General features: G+C 42.0%; 1 protein-coding gene across 13 annotated transcripts in view; it reads right to left on the bottom strand.

Annotated features, from left to right (window-relative positions):
* Nucleotides 1-16292, bottom strand: part of DOCK10 (dedicator of cytokinesis 10) — a 200589-nt gene that overhangs the window by 48542 nt on the left and 135755 nt on the right. For all 13 annotated transcript variants that reach the window (XM_081910272.1, XM_081910278.1, XM_081910279.1 and 10 more), the window contains 10 exons: nucleotides 15733-15855; nucleotides 11890-11969; nucleotides 10367-10554; nucleotides 9256-9321; nucleotides 8441-8533; nucleotides 7213-7336; nucleotides 6919-7040; nucleotides 5136-5222; nucleotides 3360-3452; nucleotides 1042-1160 (listed from right to left, as the gene is read on the bottom strand). In XM_081910272.1, the coding sequence (XP_081766398.1) occupies nucleotides 1042-1160; nucleotides 3360-3452; nucleotides 5136-5222; nucleotides 6919-7040; nucleotides 7213-7336; nucleotides 8441-8533; nucleotides 9256-9321; nucleotides 10367-10554; nucleotides 11890-11969; nucleotides 15733-15855 (1095 nt within the window). The remainder of the gene's footprint in view (nucleotides 1-1041; nucleotides 1161-3359; nucleotides 3453-5135; nucleotides 5223-6918; nucleotides 7041-7212; nucleotides 7337-8440; nucleotides 8534-9255; nucleotides 9322-10366; nucleotides 10555-11889; nucleotides 11970-15732; nucleotides 15856-16292) is intronic.

Genomic DNA, 16292 nt, shown 5'->3' with positions numbered 1-16292 from the left:
TCCCGGATTGTTAGATATCCCGTAGACTGTCCCTGGTTAACTCGGTTAACTCGGGTTCTAGAAGCCAACAGCTGACATAGGAAATTCGAGGGGCTTGCATTGCTACCTGCTTTGGGAGCACTGATGCACAGGATAACTTCAGGATAAATGCTTTGCTCCATATTTGCTTTTTAATGTTTATTTTTAGTCAGCAGTACTGTGCTACAGGGACCAATGGTCTGACTGCATATAAGGCAGCTTCCTACCTTCAAAGCCTATAAAAATTCTAATACAGAGATTTTAATAAAGGTATCATAAAACTCCAGTGCCATTCTGCCTATGAAATTAATGCAGTTAGTTCTGGAACGGAAGAAGAAAAATCCAGCATTTTTCATTGAATTAAATATGGAAGCACTACTTTCTACAAAAATTCATTCTGGACTTCACAATCTACTCTGGAGTTTGGGCATAATGAAATGGACCCAACCTTACATATATCAAAAAACATATTGGATTATTTAGCAAAGTTGTGGCCTCTGTGAAGTCAGCTGCCAAACTCTGCTTGGTGATTTTAGTGAAAGTGAACTGAAAACTTCATCAAGACATTACGAAGGCAAAAATAAATACACAGATAATCAAGAGATGTGTCATACGGAAGTGCATTCTAAATACAGTCTTAGTTATTCTGCCCATCCCTTCCCATAAATGTGACCGCTTTGGTGTAGATGACAGAATCACAGAAAATTGCCTCTACCCCTCCCCAAAAAAACTGCATATACAGATGTTTTCAAACATGAATGCTATTTTTAAAGTTAAGACGGCATTCCCGATTTCGGTGTAAGTGACTAGAGGTTGTCTGGGACCTGCTGGGAAGGGTGTAACTGTTTTACATAGAGAAGGTCCCAGATTCTACCCCAGAATCTCCAGGTACAGCTGGAAGAGACCCCCACCTGAGGGTCACCGAAAGTTAGTGTGGACAGCTCTGAGCTAGAGGGACTAAGGCAACTTCCTATGTTCCCAATACATACGGCAAACATGAAACAAATACAATGGAAAATAAACCTGGTCACAGCAGTTGTAATCTCATCCTCCTTATTCTGTACAAGCACCCAGAAGAGCTGGTTCAGAATCACAGGCAGAAAATTCACGATGACATGGATCCTCTCAATTTTAAGCAAATTCTGGTTAAGAAACAAAAATACATGTAAAGACAGGCAGATTCTCTGCTGCTTTGTGACAACTGCACATTAATGTAATTTCATCAAAGTAGAGTTATATTTTGCTGTAGAAACAGTTGTACCCCAAATCACCTATGATTTAAACTGTATTTTAAATAGGTATGCAAAGATAGAGCCAGAGCAGTATAGCTGTTCAAGTGTTGAACATGGAGCAGGGAGATGTGGTTTGGATTTATGCATGTCCAATGGAGCTGCCTGGATGCCACTGATCTGATAACACTTTCTCAACTTAACCAGCTTTAGGTGTCTGTTTCTGAAATCTTCTATCCTTGCATGGTTAGCCAACAATGACAGAGCTAAGAAAGGATAAAATACAGTGACCCAGTGTATGCCATTGTGAGCTTCTTGGACAAAGGGAAGTGTGAAAAATGAATTAATATCAAGATTAATGGAGAATTTTCTGCAATAGCTTGCTGTTTTCTAAACCTTAAGGCAGTCTTCACCAACCTGCTGCCCTTCAGAGGTTTTGGACTACAACTCCCATCAGCTCCAGGCAGTAAATGCTGGCTGGGGCTGATGGGAATTGTAGTTCAAAACCTCTGAAAGGCAGCAGGTTGGTGAAGGCTGCCTTACGAAAGCTCAAGAGAAGCCTTAGTGCCAGCAAATTGCTAAAGACTGAGCTGTGGAAAATTGACCACAAAGGGAGGGGTGTAGTTAATGACCACATTTCCTCATCCTGTTACTTCCTCTGTATGTTGCAGCTGTTTGAATGAGGAAAACCCCCAAAAGAATGACATAATGCTTCAGATTTCGCTTTTAAAGTGGCTAAATTTAATTTTGGGAAACGCTCTTGAATGAAAATGTGCAAATGGCTGTTCCAAGAGCATCACGGATCACAAACTGCAATATGCACATTTACCTCATGACAAAAGTGACATCAGAAATAGTGATGGACAAAGAGTTATGAGCTAGTTTTAAAGGGGTTATTTGATCATCTGTAAATAAGACAATTATTGTTAAAAAAAAGTGAACCTAAACTTGGTGTCCTAGGACAAGCTGCAGTGATTCCTCCAACTTTCATGACATTAAAAGGGGATTATACATATTCAGGGAGAATAAAAGAATGCCTGGTCACGATAAATGACATCAAAACTATCAATGCTGGCTATATACTAACCCCTCCCACCCCCCGATCAGAGTCATCATGCCTGAATACCAGTTGCTGGGGAATACGAACAGGAGATAACTATTTTGCTCATATCCTGCTTGTGAGCTTCCCAAACACATCTGGTCACTCACTGTGGGAACAGAAGGGTAGACTAGATGAGTCTCTGGTCAGATCCAGCATGGCTCTTCTTATGGTATTAGGCATGCAGTGCTGTACATGGGGCATTGCTGATCTCCTGGCTTCCAAACATAGCGTGTCGCTAGCTCTCATTGGAGAAAGAGGGTGAGGGGTGAAGCAAGGGGAGTTCAGGGTTGTGTGGCACAACAGAGCCAATCAGACGCTCTTGCGATTACATTCCCAAACAGTTCTGAGCTCCCCACGCCTTATCCCCTCTCTGGTAAGCACCAGCAATATGCTGCTACGCAGGCCGCTACTGGTCTCTACTGGACATAGGGATGCTCTTATGGCGTTCTACCACCTATGCACTCACATAATGAATGGGAAGGACAGTAAACAGCAACACACAGGGTCATACAGTTCCTGGGAGTCAAATAAGGAAAGCAAACATTGCGTACCCTGGAGTTTTCTTGAATGCTCCAGAACAACCTTGTAAATAACCACTTGCCTGATCACCAGTGGTAAATAAAAGTTACATCAGTGTGACCAGGCAGGATGATTTATTTTTTTTCATTTGGGAGAGAATAGGATAAGTTCCTTTTTTTAAGCAGCCCATGCTGTGAATGGTGAACTTAGGTGGGCAGGTATTAAACATTTGCCATGGGCCTGTAACTTTTGGGGTAAACCTTGTGTGGGGGGGGGGGCGCGATCAGTGTCATTTGCAAAGTTGCTTTGGAGCTATTCAGTAACATGCCATCCATTATTGTGAATATGTGTGCATTTCTAAAACTGATACAATGGGAGTTATTCAAAAGGCAAAGTCAAAACGTAGCATTACTTAGTGGTAATCTCATCTTTATCACTACGATCAAATGCATCATTATCATTAACACTGCCATTATCATTTATCAGCTTACCTTACAGGAGATGATAAAGTTTGAGGTAGGTGGTTGGGATAGATCCCTGTTCCTTTTTTGGCACTGCTGGAAAAATCTATTCAGATATGGATCCTAAAAGCAGCAAAATACATTATTTACTTATTTATACCTACATCATGTACACATTGTACCCTGCTCCTCCTCCAATAGGAGCAGAGGGAAATCCAACCATATATGAACAAGAAACAAAACAGCAGTACGAATTCATCATTAAAAACGTATCAAATTCCATCGAACTATTTCAGCAGCAGCGGAATACAACACCAAAACTACTGACACTCAAGTCTATTTCAAAGTGATACACAAAATGACAGTGTAGTGTCAGAAATACTGACTTGCATTCTTATAAGCAGAAGTGTAATGGCAAGCAATGAAACAATGAAAAATTAGCCTGATACAGTTAACTTTATATATGTTTTCATGTTTTATTCGGTGTTGATCAGATCTGTTGCAGTGTCAGCAGTGTCACTAACTTCCTAGAAAAGATTGTATTTTCACTAATACCTGCACCCTCCCCCTTTCTGCAAAAGATTAATTAGTCTGTTTTCTTTAGCTATTTACTGTGCAAAATCTTACCCCCATGGATCTGTGCTGCTGGACAAATGTGAAAGAGGTCCCCCACCTGCTGCTGTTGTCCACCAGAGGCCCCCACTGTTATCATGGAAAGCTTGATGGATCAAACACGACTGCTGGTGGCAGCCAGCACAGAGCCCCAGAATAGGATAAAGCAGAGTACAGCCAACCATAGATCTCCACATCCTAAGCCCATCCATTCCCCTGAAAGGGGCTTGATCTGGGCTTCTCACACACACAAAAATGAAGGCAGCCTTTCCCCCTACCTCCCCTGACCCAGCATAAGCTACCAGGGCTTCAGATGTGGTGGCTGATCTGTTGTTCTGCTGCTGCCAACCATAGCTCAGGACTGCTGTGAAATTTTTGTTTTGACAACCTTTGTATACAGTGGTACCTTGGTTTATGAACTTAATCCGTTCCGGAAGTCCCTTCTTAAACCAAAGCGTTCTTAAACCAAGGTGTGTTTTCCCATAGCAGCGGGGGACTCAATTTACAAATAGAACACACTCAACAGGAAGCGGAACATGTTTGGCTTCCAAGGCAAAGTTCACAAACCAAAACACCTACTTCAGGGTTTGTAGTGTTCTTAATCCAAGTTGTTCATAAACTAAGCTGTTTTTAAACCAAGGTACCACCGTAATTCCTTGAGGAAGTATGGAATATCCATATTGAACAATTTATTAAACTATTATTTAGTTTAAATAGTCTATCTTTCTCCTTTGGTGATCACTCGTAGCTGAGTAAGATTGCCTTCCATGAAAACGGTCTTAACAATGGGTCCGTAAGTGACTGTGGAGGCCAATTCTGGATCCACATGTCCTTCCACAGTGAGGACATAGGTTTCTGCATAGGAGTTGATCACGGTGAGGGTTTGCCAAACGTGACTTCCTCTTAGCTCACTTCTCCCTTTCATCCTGAGTTCATGCTTCTTCAAAGTCCATGACACCTTTGGTAAAGTCTGTTCTCCAGTTGGAGCACTCTCAGGCCAGTGTTTCCCAGTTATCAGTGCTTATACTACTTTTTTTTAGATTTGCCTATCTATACATTCGTATTCAATACTGTAAAATGAAAACCATGGGGACCCTACTGAAACATTAAGCAGAAATTCTACATACAGCCTTTGTATTCAGCCTTTCACACAGACTGCCTTTCACCAAGATAAATTTTTGTAAAGGTGCTCACCTGAGTATAAACTGTCGATACAACCAATGAAGACACTTTGAAGAGTGGCTTTCCTCCATCTACCCACTTCACGTCACTTCCACCGTGCTGCAAACAATACAAACAGCACGTATTTCTAGTCAATTCCTTAATTTGTAACACTAGATTTGTAACACTTGCTAAAGCATGGCACAGGATTGTTCCATGGGGGAAAATGGGAGAGGATGCCATTAAGTAGCCAAACTTTTAGCCTTTCAGAACCTCAGTCTTCTGTTGGATCCATTCAGAAGTACCATTTTCAGAATGGAGACACTTCCCTGTAGTGAGTTCTGCAGCTGTTGTGGTAAGTGTATGAATACCGGAAACACATGGGCAGGACTAATCATATTTGTCTACATTTATAAAGATCACCATGTCTAAATTTATAAAAAGAAATACTGAGCCAAATTCCTCCTGAATTGGAAATGTAAAATTCTGTGCACATGTCCAATTTAGGCAACAACAACAACAACAACAACAACAATTTATTTATACCCCGCCCATCTGGCTGGGTTTCCCCAGCCACTCTGGGTGGCTTCCAACAGAATATTAAAATACAATAGTCTATTAAACATTAAAAGCTTCCCTAAAGAGGGCTGCCTTCAGATGTCTTCTAAAAGCCTGGTAGTTGTAGTTCTCTTTGACATCTGGTGGGAGGGCTTTCCACAGGGCGGGTGCCACTACCGAGAAGGCCCTCTGCCTGGTTCCCTGTAACTTGGCTTCTCGCAGTGACGGAACCGCCAGAAGGCCCTCGGCACTGGTACCTCCCCCCCCCTTTGACAGTGTTATCAAAAGCAAGAGTAGACAACCTGGCACCATCTGCACTACGCATTTAAAGCAGTATCGTGCCATTTTAAACAGGCATGGCTTTCTCCAAAGAATCCTGGGAACTGTAGTTTGTTAAGGGTACTGAGAGTTGTTAGGAGACTCTTATTCCCTTCACTGAGCTACAGTTTCTGAGTGGTTTAGCAGTCAATTCCTCTTCCCTCTGTGATGGTAAAAGGTGTCTCATAATAACTCTCTTTGGGGGAAGCCATAACTGTTTAAAGTGATATGATGCTGATTTAAATGCAAAGTGCAGATGAGGCCTAAACGTTGTTGGACACCAGCACAATGTCCACTACCCCTAATCCAAAGTCATGTCACCGCACATTTTATAGACTACCCAGAACCAGAGAAATGCTGCATCTATTTAGACGTCCAGAACAGAAGTAGCTGTTCAGTATGTGATTCCAGACATGTATGGGATTATAACCAACAACTAGAAGAAAATCCCCCATGTGTCTTAATACGAAGGGCATATTTATACTGTACTTCACTAGGTCAGCTCTATAGCAGGTGCAGCATGGAAGAAAATTCTCTCAAGCAATCCACACTGCATGCAAAATGTGCCAGGTGAAGCAATGCATGCATAAACAATTATCTACCAGAGCCGGCCACCACAGAAAAAGGATGTGGTTGTATGAGGTGATTCTCTCTCTCTCTCTCTCTCTCTCTCTCTCACACACACACACACACACACACACACACACACACACACACACACAGAGTACACATGAGGCAATGTGTGTCTGTGAGCTTGAGGTTTACTTCTGTAACTTATCATATGTAGAAAGTGAACCTTTTGCCTTCATTTCAGCAAGGCAGTGTCAGACACCAAGGATAATAAAACTGCACAAATACTATAAAGATTTCAAATTGTAAGATTCACAGAGAGACGTTTCTTTTTGTAGGAGAGACACAAAACTCAAATGCTACACAATACCTTTCCAGCTGCAGGATCCTGAAGGCTCAGATAACCGGGAGGCAGGCTGGTTGCCACTGGTATGCTGTGTTCTTGAGACACTAGCTGGTCATCTTTCAATAAAGGTAGCCAAGCATATCCCACTGCACCCAAAAGGAGGTCTAATTAGCATTAGAACATTTTGCTTTCTTGAAATAAAGAGAAGCAACAATGGTCACACACAAAAAACTAATCTTGTCATAAATGCTTGACCTAAAATGGTACAACGTAATACAGGAACAACACAAATCATGGCTTCGATCAAAGTATAGCTACCTGATGTTTCCAGGGCCTCTTTCTTTTTGGCATTAGCTTTCGCATTTATGTCGCAGGTGACGTGATAAAATGAAAAGAGAATGTGGTGCTTCTTATGGAGTTGAGTCGGCAGTTCAAGCTTCACCTGAAATGTAAAATGTTGCAACCATCTTTAGTTGAGACGGACACAAACAAGAGCAAGAGGGGGAACCTGGATGGCTTGAGCCTGATTTTAACTTAAAGGTAAAGGTAAAGGTAAAGGTACCCCTGCCCGTACGGGCCAGTCTTGACAGACTCTGGGGTTGTGCGCCCATCTCACTTAAGAGGCCAGGGGCCAGCGCTGTCCGGAGACACTTCCGGGTCACGTGGCCAGTGTGACAAAGCTGCATCTGGCGAGCCAGAGCCGCACACGGAAACGCCGTTTACCTTCCCGCTGGTAAGCGGTCCCTATTTATCTACTTGCACTTAGGGGTGCTTTCGAACTGCTAGGTTGGCAGGCGCTGGGACCGAGCAACGGGAGCGCACCCCGCCGCAGGGATTCGAACCGCCGACCTTTTGATCGGCAAGTCCTAGGCGCTGAGGCTTTAACCCACAGCGCCACCTGCGTCCCATGATTTTAACTTATCATCATTTTAATACAGTCAACTTCCCCTCTTGCCCCTACGCTGTGGAACTTGTGCATGAAATGGGGATGAGAGTACAAAAATCTACCCAGTTACATAAGTCCATTACTTTTTAAAAGATGTCTTTTAAAAAACAGCACTGTTCAGGCAAGCCTTTGGAACGTGTTTTTTCAACTAACCTGTCTTTATTGATGTTTTAATTGATGCTATTGTAGTATTATGTTTTTATGTTGTACACCATATACGGTGCGTTTTATAAATATTAAATAAATAAATAAAAATTTATTAATTAAATAAATAAATAAATAACAAATAATTGACTGTGTATCTTATCATTTTCAAAAACTGTGTGTGCGTATAGAACCACCTCACAGCCCCAGCCCTTTCCTTAAAAACAGTCAGTTCCTAAAGGCCTGTCTTCTCTTGCCAATGGAAGGATGACAAGGAGGGAGCCAGTCTAACTTCTCTAGGGAGGAATTTCTAAAATTTGGGAGCAGCTACCAAGAAGGCCCTCTCCCGTGTCCCCACCAAGCATGTCTGTGAGGGTGGCGGGACCGAGAGCTTTAACTGTTAAATGTATCCTAAATAGTAGTAATATGTACAAAGTCACAATAAAATAAGCTTACCTCATCATAAAAATCAGGGTTCTGTGAATGATGTAGAACAGCTGTATATGCTGCTGATGCAAAGAGTGGTCCACCAGGCTTTCCGTAGATACACTGTTCAAATAGATTGTGCTTTAATTCGTTTGTAACATTTTGTGGATTGTATTCCCAACAACTGCTTTAAGTGCTCAAAGCTCTGAAGGCTTTATCAACCTGGATTCTCATAACTAATATGAACTCTTGTCATAATGGGGCTGGAAGAATTGATGTGAATCGTACTTTATATGAGATGACAGTGTACACTGGACTGTTTCTCTCTCTCTCTCTCTCTCTCTCTCTCTCTCTCTCTCACACACACACACACACACACACACACACACACACATGAAACAGTCCAGAGTACAATGTCCTCTCATCTACCTACCTACCTACTTACCTACCTCCAGGAGGCAAGACCTGAACCAATGGTTTCAAATGACAGGAAATGAGATTCTGACTAAACATTAGGAATCATTTTCAGATGGTAAGAGCTGTTTGACAGTATAGGATGGTGGACTCTACTGGAATTTTTAAACAGAAGTTGGGTAGTCCTCTGGCAGAGAGATTCCTGCATCGGAGGAGGTTGGACCAGATGGCCCTTTGGGTACCTTCCAGCTCTTTAATTCTATGATTCTAAGTACTGCAGAATAAGCATTTCCAGAAGTCCTGCTAATAATTGTCATTATAAAGGATTGTTATGGAAATACAAACAATGCATGGAACAGCCTCAGTCGTGTGGCTGCCATAGAAATTGCATTTGACCTATTGCTTTGTGAATGAGATCCATCTCTGCTCACCTTCATGGGTTTGGCTCCTTCTTCATCGGAACTTTTAAATTCAATGCAGACTGTTATATTTCGTGCCTGTAAGAGAAAGGTGCAAATGGAAATTATTAGCTCATAAATTACATGCAAATTAAAGACGTGTGAAATACAAGGCTTTGTTCCAAATCTGGCACTATGCTGCCAAGTTGAGAGCAAACCAGAGCAGTGTTATGAAGCCAGAAAGAAGACTGCAAAATATTTAACCTCTTATCAACTGGAGTATAAGAACACAGAAAGCCGACCCTTCACTTTTAAACCTTGCTTTGGTTATAATTCGCATTCTGTATATAGTAATATTCAAAATGATCATTAATTTATGTTTATTTTTTCAGGTTTAACACTGGAGTTCTGTGTTTGGACATACTGCGTTCTTAAATGTGATTTTTTTAACAGGGTATGTCTATGCGGCTGAGCCCTGCTTTAAAGCAGGTCTCATTTATTTCAGTGAAGCACATCTTAATGAAAGAGTGTTTAGAATCAATCCTGGTTCCATTACATTGCAGCTGCTTCTCTAGTATCATTAGCTACTATAGTTTGTCACTTCATTAACCCTGATTGAGATTTTGGAAAACGAAATGCATTTTTTAAATTGAGCAAAAGACACAAACAGAAACGAGAGGCCTGTTCCACAGGAAATTCTGCTATACAGGTCCAAATGCTATTAATAAAATCAACAGGTCTTATTTTTACATAAATGCGTGTACAACTGGGGGTTCCAAAGGTGAATAGGGTTCAGACGTATTCTATATTCTTTGCAAACTAAGGGCCAAATTATCTCTTGGTGAATGGTTATTAGGAGCACAGTGAGCTTTCAAGGAGCAACGAAGCTAGCATTCAACTGCTTAATCGCACTCAAATCCCTTGTGAGAACAGCTGAGGCCAAGCAGCTGAATAATTGAAAGCATCACTTAATTGCTAGGGATCTAACCTATGCACTGAAAGCTGCTTGTGAATCCTTCAGTTTAAGGGAATCGAGATGTTAGTCACAAACTAGTTGATAGGTAAGTCCCGCTGAACTAAGAGGGACTTACTTTCGAGTAAACACACTGAGGGTTGCTGTGCTAAGGCTCTTGCTTTGGCATACCTTGTTGAAGCATTTTTGGCTATCGTATTTCAGATGTTTGGGATAGATGTAGATTTGGTTTTTATATACTCTATAAGTCTGGGAGTACTTTGTCGATTCTTGGACAAATTCTTCCACCTCTACTGTGGGCTGATGCTCCTTGATATCATTGAATGGCTTGATTGGAATAAAAGATGATGTTACACAATCTTGAGAAAGAAAAAGAAAGAAAGAAAACCCTTTAGTCACAAAACTGTAGCCTTTTACTATTATGGGCTATAATCTAGAAAGCCCAGCAAACACAGTAGGGCTTCTTATACCTCTTCCCTACAACCCCCACAACAACCACACCATCACAGCTCTTGATGGATGAATGAATGAATGAATGAATCAATCAATCAATCAGACGTTGGTTTTCTGGGTCAAAACTCATACTTGGCTGAGCAATATCTTGGTGGGGTTGGGGAGTGCTGAATCTTGGAAGATGTGAAATATTCAAACCCTGCTGGGCACCCAGCAGCAGTGAGGGATGAGTGGTGCTTCCCTCTCATATGTTTTCCTTTCTGGGTGATGTTTGGGGGGAGTTGGGGGTTCCCTGGGCTGGGAAACCCTCCAGAACTGGCATATTATATCCTCCTGTTTGGGATAAATATTTGGGTAATTGGAAAGCTTTGGACTGAAGTTGTCTTTCCATAATACTATGTAAAGATACACACTATGTAAAGATGCACACATGGGCATCCACAGGGTGGAAACTGGGGCGGGGGGCTTGTTTCTTCCCATCTGGATGAACCGTAATCCACAAATTCCTGGCTTACCTTTTAAAAATAGCATAATTCTAGCATGTGTAGACTTTTATTATTTGTATGCTGCCCATCTGACTGGGTTGCCCAGAACATGCGATACAAAAGTAAAATGTACAGGTACTATTCATCTCATGGTTTTGTGAGAAATCAGCCTGCTTTCCCTGTTCAGTGTTTCACTTTCGACCTTCCCCCACCTGGAAAAATTCCTGCAGATGCCTATGGACACAGAATTTGTTGAAGTGCGACTGACAAAGGAGGAAATCCTATGAAACTGGCAGAAGGGGAAACACGAGTGATACATATTTCCTTTGTGCATGTTCTTAGGGCTCATGTGAAGATGAGGGATATTATCTCTGTCCCCGTGTCAGAAAAAAAAGGCATCTCTTTCCATCACACAAGGTCTGAAAATGCATGGGAAGGAAGACTAAGACAGTCATGCTTCTACTTTTGCTGCTTGTATGGAATGTTTGAAATTGCAAATAGTTTTATCCATGAAATTCTGTGGAACACAGACATGGTGATGTGCAATGTAGCCTAGTGTCAGATTTGTTAATGGTACAAAATCTGCCTATCTACCAAACTCCTTCACAAAACTCCACTCCTATGCAAAGCAACCACAGAGTCAATAAAAACAACCCAATTTTTTAAAAAAGGGATATTCATCCCCCCCCCCACTTGATCCCAGTGTCTCATCACAATGGTTAGCAATTTCTTAGAAATTATAAATTGGAATCATACTTTGGTGCTCCAAAGGTACAGAATCAACTGTGATTTCTAAGTTGCCAGGTATGATCTGAATTTTGTTGATCTTCTCTGCCCTGCAAACATCAGAGGAATATTTTTTAAAGGTGGCATCGACAGAATAAGCAAGAGCAGTTGTAAATGAACACAGACATAGATCACATCTACACCATATGTTTGAAGCACTCTTAATCCACTTCAATAGTCATTGTTTCCCCCAAAGAAACCAAGGAATTGTAGTTTGTTAATGGTGTTGAGAGCTGATAGGAGACCTCTCACAGACCTACAGTTCCCAGTACAAATTAATGGTGGGACCATCATATAAAGCAGGGGTTAGGGAACATTGGCCCTCCAGATGTAGGAAACCTGCCCCCCCCCCAAAGTATAAAGGAAAATGGAATTAGTGATTTAAGGCACAAAGAAAAGAATAAAGCAAAACATAAAATTTTAGTGAACTGCTGAACTACAGCAAAATCCATTTTTCTTCTCAAATAGAAGTGAGGTAACTGTCAGGAAAAGAACTCTTTTATTAAATCTTATTCCTGTTATTTTTCAGCAACAATTATTGTAATAATGGTAGGAAATAACTCCAAGCAATATTCACTGCATTGTCATTCAGCTACGCCTAGCTGAAAAAACGGTGTCAGCTTCTGCGTTGTAACAATGAAGGGATGAGGAACGAAGTGAAAGCTCTGTCTAGGTGACCATTATTCCATTGCTGAAAGCTCTTCAATGGCAAATTTGAAAAGCATTATCAAGGCTAGAATTGCTAAGCCATATAGAACAAAGCCTTGCTGATGACGAATTGCTGTAGCTTCTGAAAAAGCAAACTAGGCTGGATTCAGCCACTGAAGATTAACTTTGTACTGCAACCTGAAGTACAGAGTAACCCTAGGACTCTCTCTGCCCTTGGCTTAAGAGAAAACCCAAAGCGGGCTTGTCCTGAGAGCCCTGCTAGGGAGCTGTAAAAGGTAACGGGACCCCTGACCATTAGGTCCAGTCGTGGCCGACTCTGGGGTTGCGGCACTCATCTCGCTTTATTGGCCGAGGGAGCCGGCATACAGCTTCCGGGTCATGTGGCCAGCATGACAAAGCCGCTTCTGGCGAACCAGAGCAGCACACGGAAATGCCATTTACCTTCCCGCTGGAGCGGTACCTATTTATCTACTTGCACTTTGACATGCTTTCGAACTGCTAGGTTGGCAGGAGCTGGGACCAAGCAACGGGAGCTCACCCCATTGCGGGGATTCGAACTGCCAACCTTCTGATCGGCAAGTCCTAGGCTCTGTGGTTTAACCCACAGTGCCACCCACATCCCTTCCCAGGGAGCTGTACACAACCCTAAACCAGTTGGGTTACCAGCTCCTGCATGGAGCCTGAACATATAATCAAAGTTCCAAAGACGACACAGAAACCTTGCTTTGTTAAATTCTTATAAATCATTGAACATGAACATAGAGAGGGGTGAAAAAGACCCTTAATGAAATGAAGCAGTTACTGGATGAAAACAACTCTGTACGGGACTTTGCAACGAATCCGGCATGCCATTCTCTTGGGTGCTCCAGTACCCGGGAGGGGTCCCAGATGGAGATTAATGCGGTGTGGAAAGGGGCATGTCTCCCCTAACCTTTCGAGGGTATCGAAAGGGCACAAACCATGGTTGTCTGTTAATGCCTTTTTTGTTGTTTGTGAGCAGGGTAGGAAATCCCTGTCTCCCAGATGAAAGGTTAAGGGCACTGGGCTCAATGGCTCCGTCCAAGGACAGCCCCAACCAGCTACCATGGTGAGCTGCAGAATACCTTTGAATTCGGACATAATTGGCGAGTGAAGAGGCACCCCCAACCCCCAAAAGATCCTGATTTATGCTGCAGGAGAAAATCATCTGTTTGGAAAGAATGAAAGATGCTAAATTCTTCTTTGCTTGAACGGTGGAAGGAGGGGAGGAAAGGCATTATTTTAAGACATATTTCTTTTCTCGGGATCTATGTTATCCACCATCCCAAAAGTAATGGAATGCAAAGTTTTCGGGAAGAGTGGACTTTAAAGATACCTCTTTGCGATGGATTTATTTTATAATGAAGGACTTTGCCTGAAAGGAGGAGGAGAGTAACAACCTTGAGGGACTTTTGAGGGATTTTGACCACCCCTTGGAACTTTGTATTGTGAAATAAAAATAGTAAAGAAGAAAAGATTGGTAAAAACTAGACTGACTGTCTGTTAAGCACTCAGAAGAGAATAAGCTGTGGAGTTGGATGTAATGGAACTGAGGATCTGCAGGATGGAGTGCAGGAAGATTTATTAGTTTAGGGGGGAGGATGGAGAGGAGATATGGATTTTGTTGAGATTACATCAACCCACCCCTCTTGGAGCTTGAAGTTGGAAATAGGAACAGTGAAAGGGATAGGACGGGCCACAGTGTATACCACCTTGACAGTTTCAGAGACTTTCAGACAGAGAAGAAAAGATATGGATTATGTTTATTTATTAATGATTTATTAATGAGCTGGTTGTATGTAAAAATTCAGATTAAATTTGGCGAAATGTGAAGGGTGGGTGATCCTGGGAGATTGGCAGTGTTAGAGGGGGAAATGTATGTGTGTGTGTGTGTGTGTGTGTGTGTGTGTGTGTGTGTATGGATTTCATTTTCACCCTCTGCACACAGCACCAGTGAGGCTTGAGTTGTTTATTACTGGGACAGCAATGTTCAAGGCCATGTTAGAGAGGAATGTGTGTCTGTTGTCTGGGAGGAAGCAAGATCTGTCTTTCTCAGGAAAAGTGTTACTCAAGAGGTATGAGAAGGAAATGTTTCAAAATTGATGAATGGCTATTATAAATAGATAAAAGAGGATTTACTGTACTTGACTATTTTGAGGACAGGTTATAGCCATGTGGACACGGGTGGCACTGTGGATAAAACCTCAGTGCCTAGGACTTGCCAATCGCATGTTCGGCGTTTCGAATCCCCGCGGCGGGGTGCGCTCCTGTCGCTTGGTCCCAGCGCCTGCCAACCTAGCAGTTCGAAAGCACGTCAAAGTGCAAGTAGATAAATAGGGACCGCTTACTAGTGGGAAGGTAAATGGTGTTTCCGTGTGCGGCTCTGGCTCGCCAGAGTAGCTTCGTCACGCTGGCCACATGACCCGGAAGTGTCTGCGGACAGCGCTGGCTCCTGGCCTCTAGAGTGAGATGAGCGCACAAACCTAGAGTCTGTCAAGACTGGCCCATACTGGCGGGGGTACCTTTACCTTTACCTTTATAGCCATGTACAAAAGCCACAGCAGAAATTGGTAATGGAACAGGTGATGTGTAGGGAGAAGGGGGTGAATGGATTTTGAAATGATAGTTGAAAAAAATTATTTCATTGGGAGCAGAAAAAGAGGGAGGAAAATAGAGGAGACATCAGGGTGGGTAGAAAGTCACCTTTTAAATTTGTATTAATTTGTATTAATTTGGTGACAATTTGTTAAAAATTATGGAAAAGCAATAAAAATAATTGGCAAAAAAAGAAAAAAACACCTTTGTACTTCCATTTAGTCAATATACCTGATAAAACACTCCTCCATGAAATGCATCTATATATCTTTAATTCCTACACTTTCCCCTTGCTTCAACTGAAATTAATTCCATTCAGCACTACAATCAAGCGGCCATAAAGTTTGTTAATGCAGCAAACATCTCTCCAGTTTTCCCAAAGAGCTTTGCTGGAAACCCACTTTGGCATGCAAGTGACTAATGTGAAAACCATTCCATGTAATGTGGTTGTTTTGGCACTCATCTCTTCTGTGCAAACAAAACCATTGATGCAAAGGAGTTAATCAACACAGCCAAGCAATGATTCCTTACCTCCTGTATTCTGTGACGAGTTTCATTAAGTCATCCGTTGAAATTTTGCTACTTTCTTGCCTGAACAAAGGTGAGAACCGGGAATCTCTGTCAATATTTCCCTGATTATCTTTAAAGACTGGTCTGTAACAAAGGGGAAACAATATATTAAATGAAAACCATGCTTTTGTTAATTATCTCTAGGGATGCATGAGTTCCTTCCTTTGCCACTGAGTTCTACTTTCAAGCTTTCTTTTTATTAATTCCATCTTTTTTTAAAAAAATCCCCAAACCTAAAAGTAAACATAATTTATCTGGAGGTTTTCAGCAGTACGTCAGTCAGATTGTGGCGTGGGCATTGAAATCCAAGTAGTTCAATAATATTCACACCACACACCAGATTTCTGGCAGCACTTAGGATAATATCAAGGAGGTACCTCCATTTTTGTTGTGGGTACAAGTCTATGCATTTTTACCTGGGAATAAACTAGGGTGACCAGAGCACCTTTAATGGTGGAGTAGATGAGGGAATTGATGCCTTCTCATGCTACACTTAAAGGTGCAGGAGTCCTGTCCTCTTA

This window comes from Podarcis melisellensis, assembly GCF_964234715.1.
Source record: "Podarcis melisellensis genome assembly, chromosome: 5".
Lineage (NCBI taxonomy): Eukaryota > Metazoa > Chordata > Lepidosauria > Squamata > Lacertidae > Podarcis > Podarcis melisellensis.
This window is presented reverse-complemented; position numbering and strand designations above follow the sequence as displayed.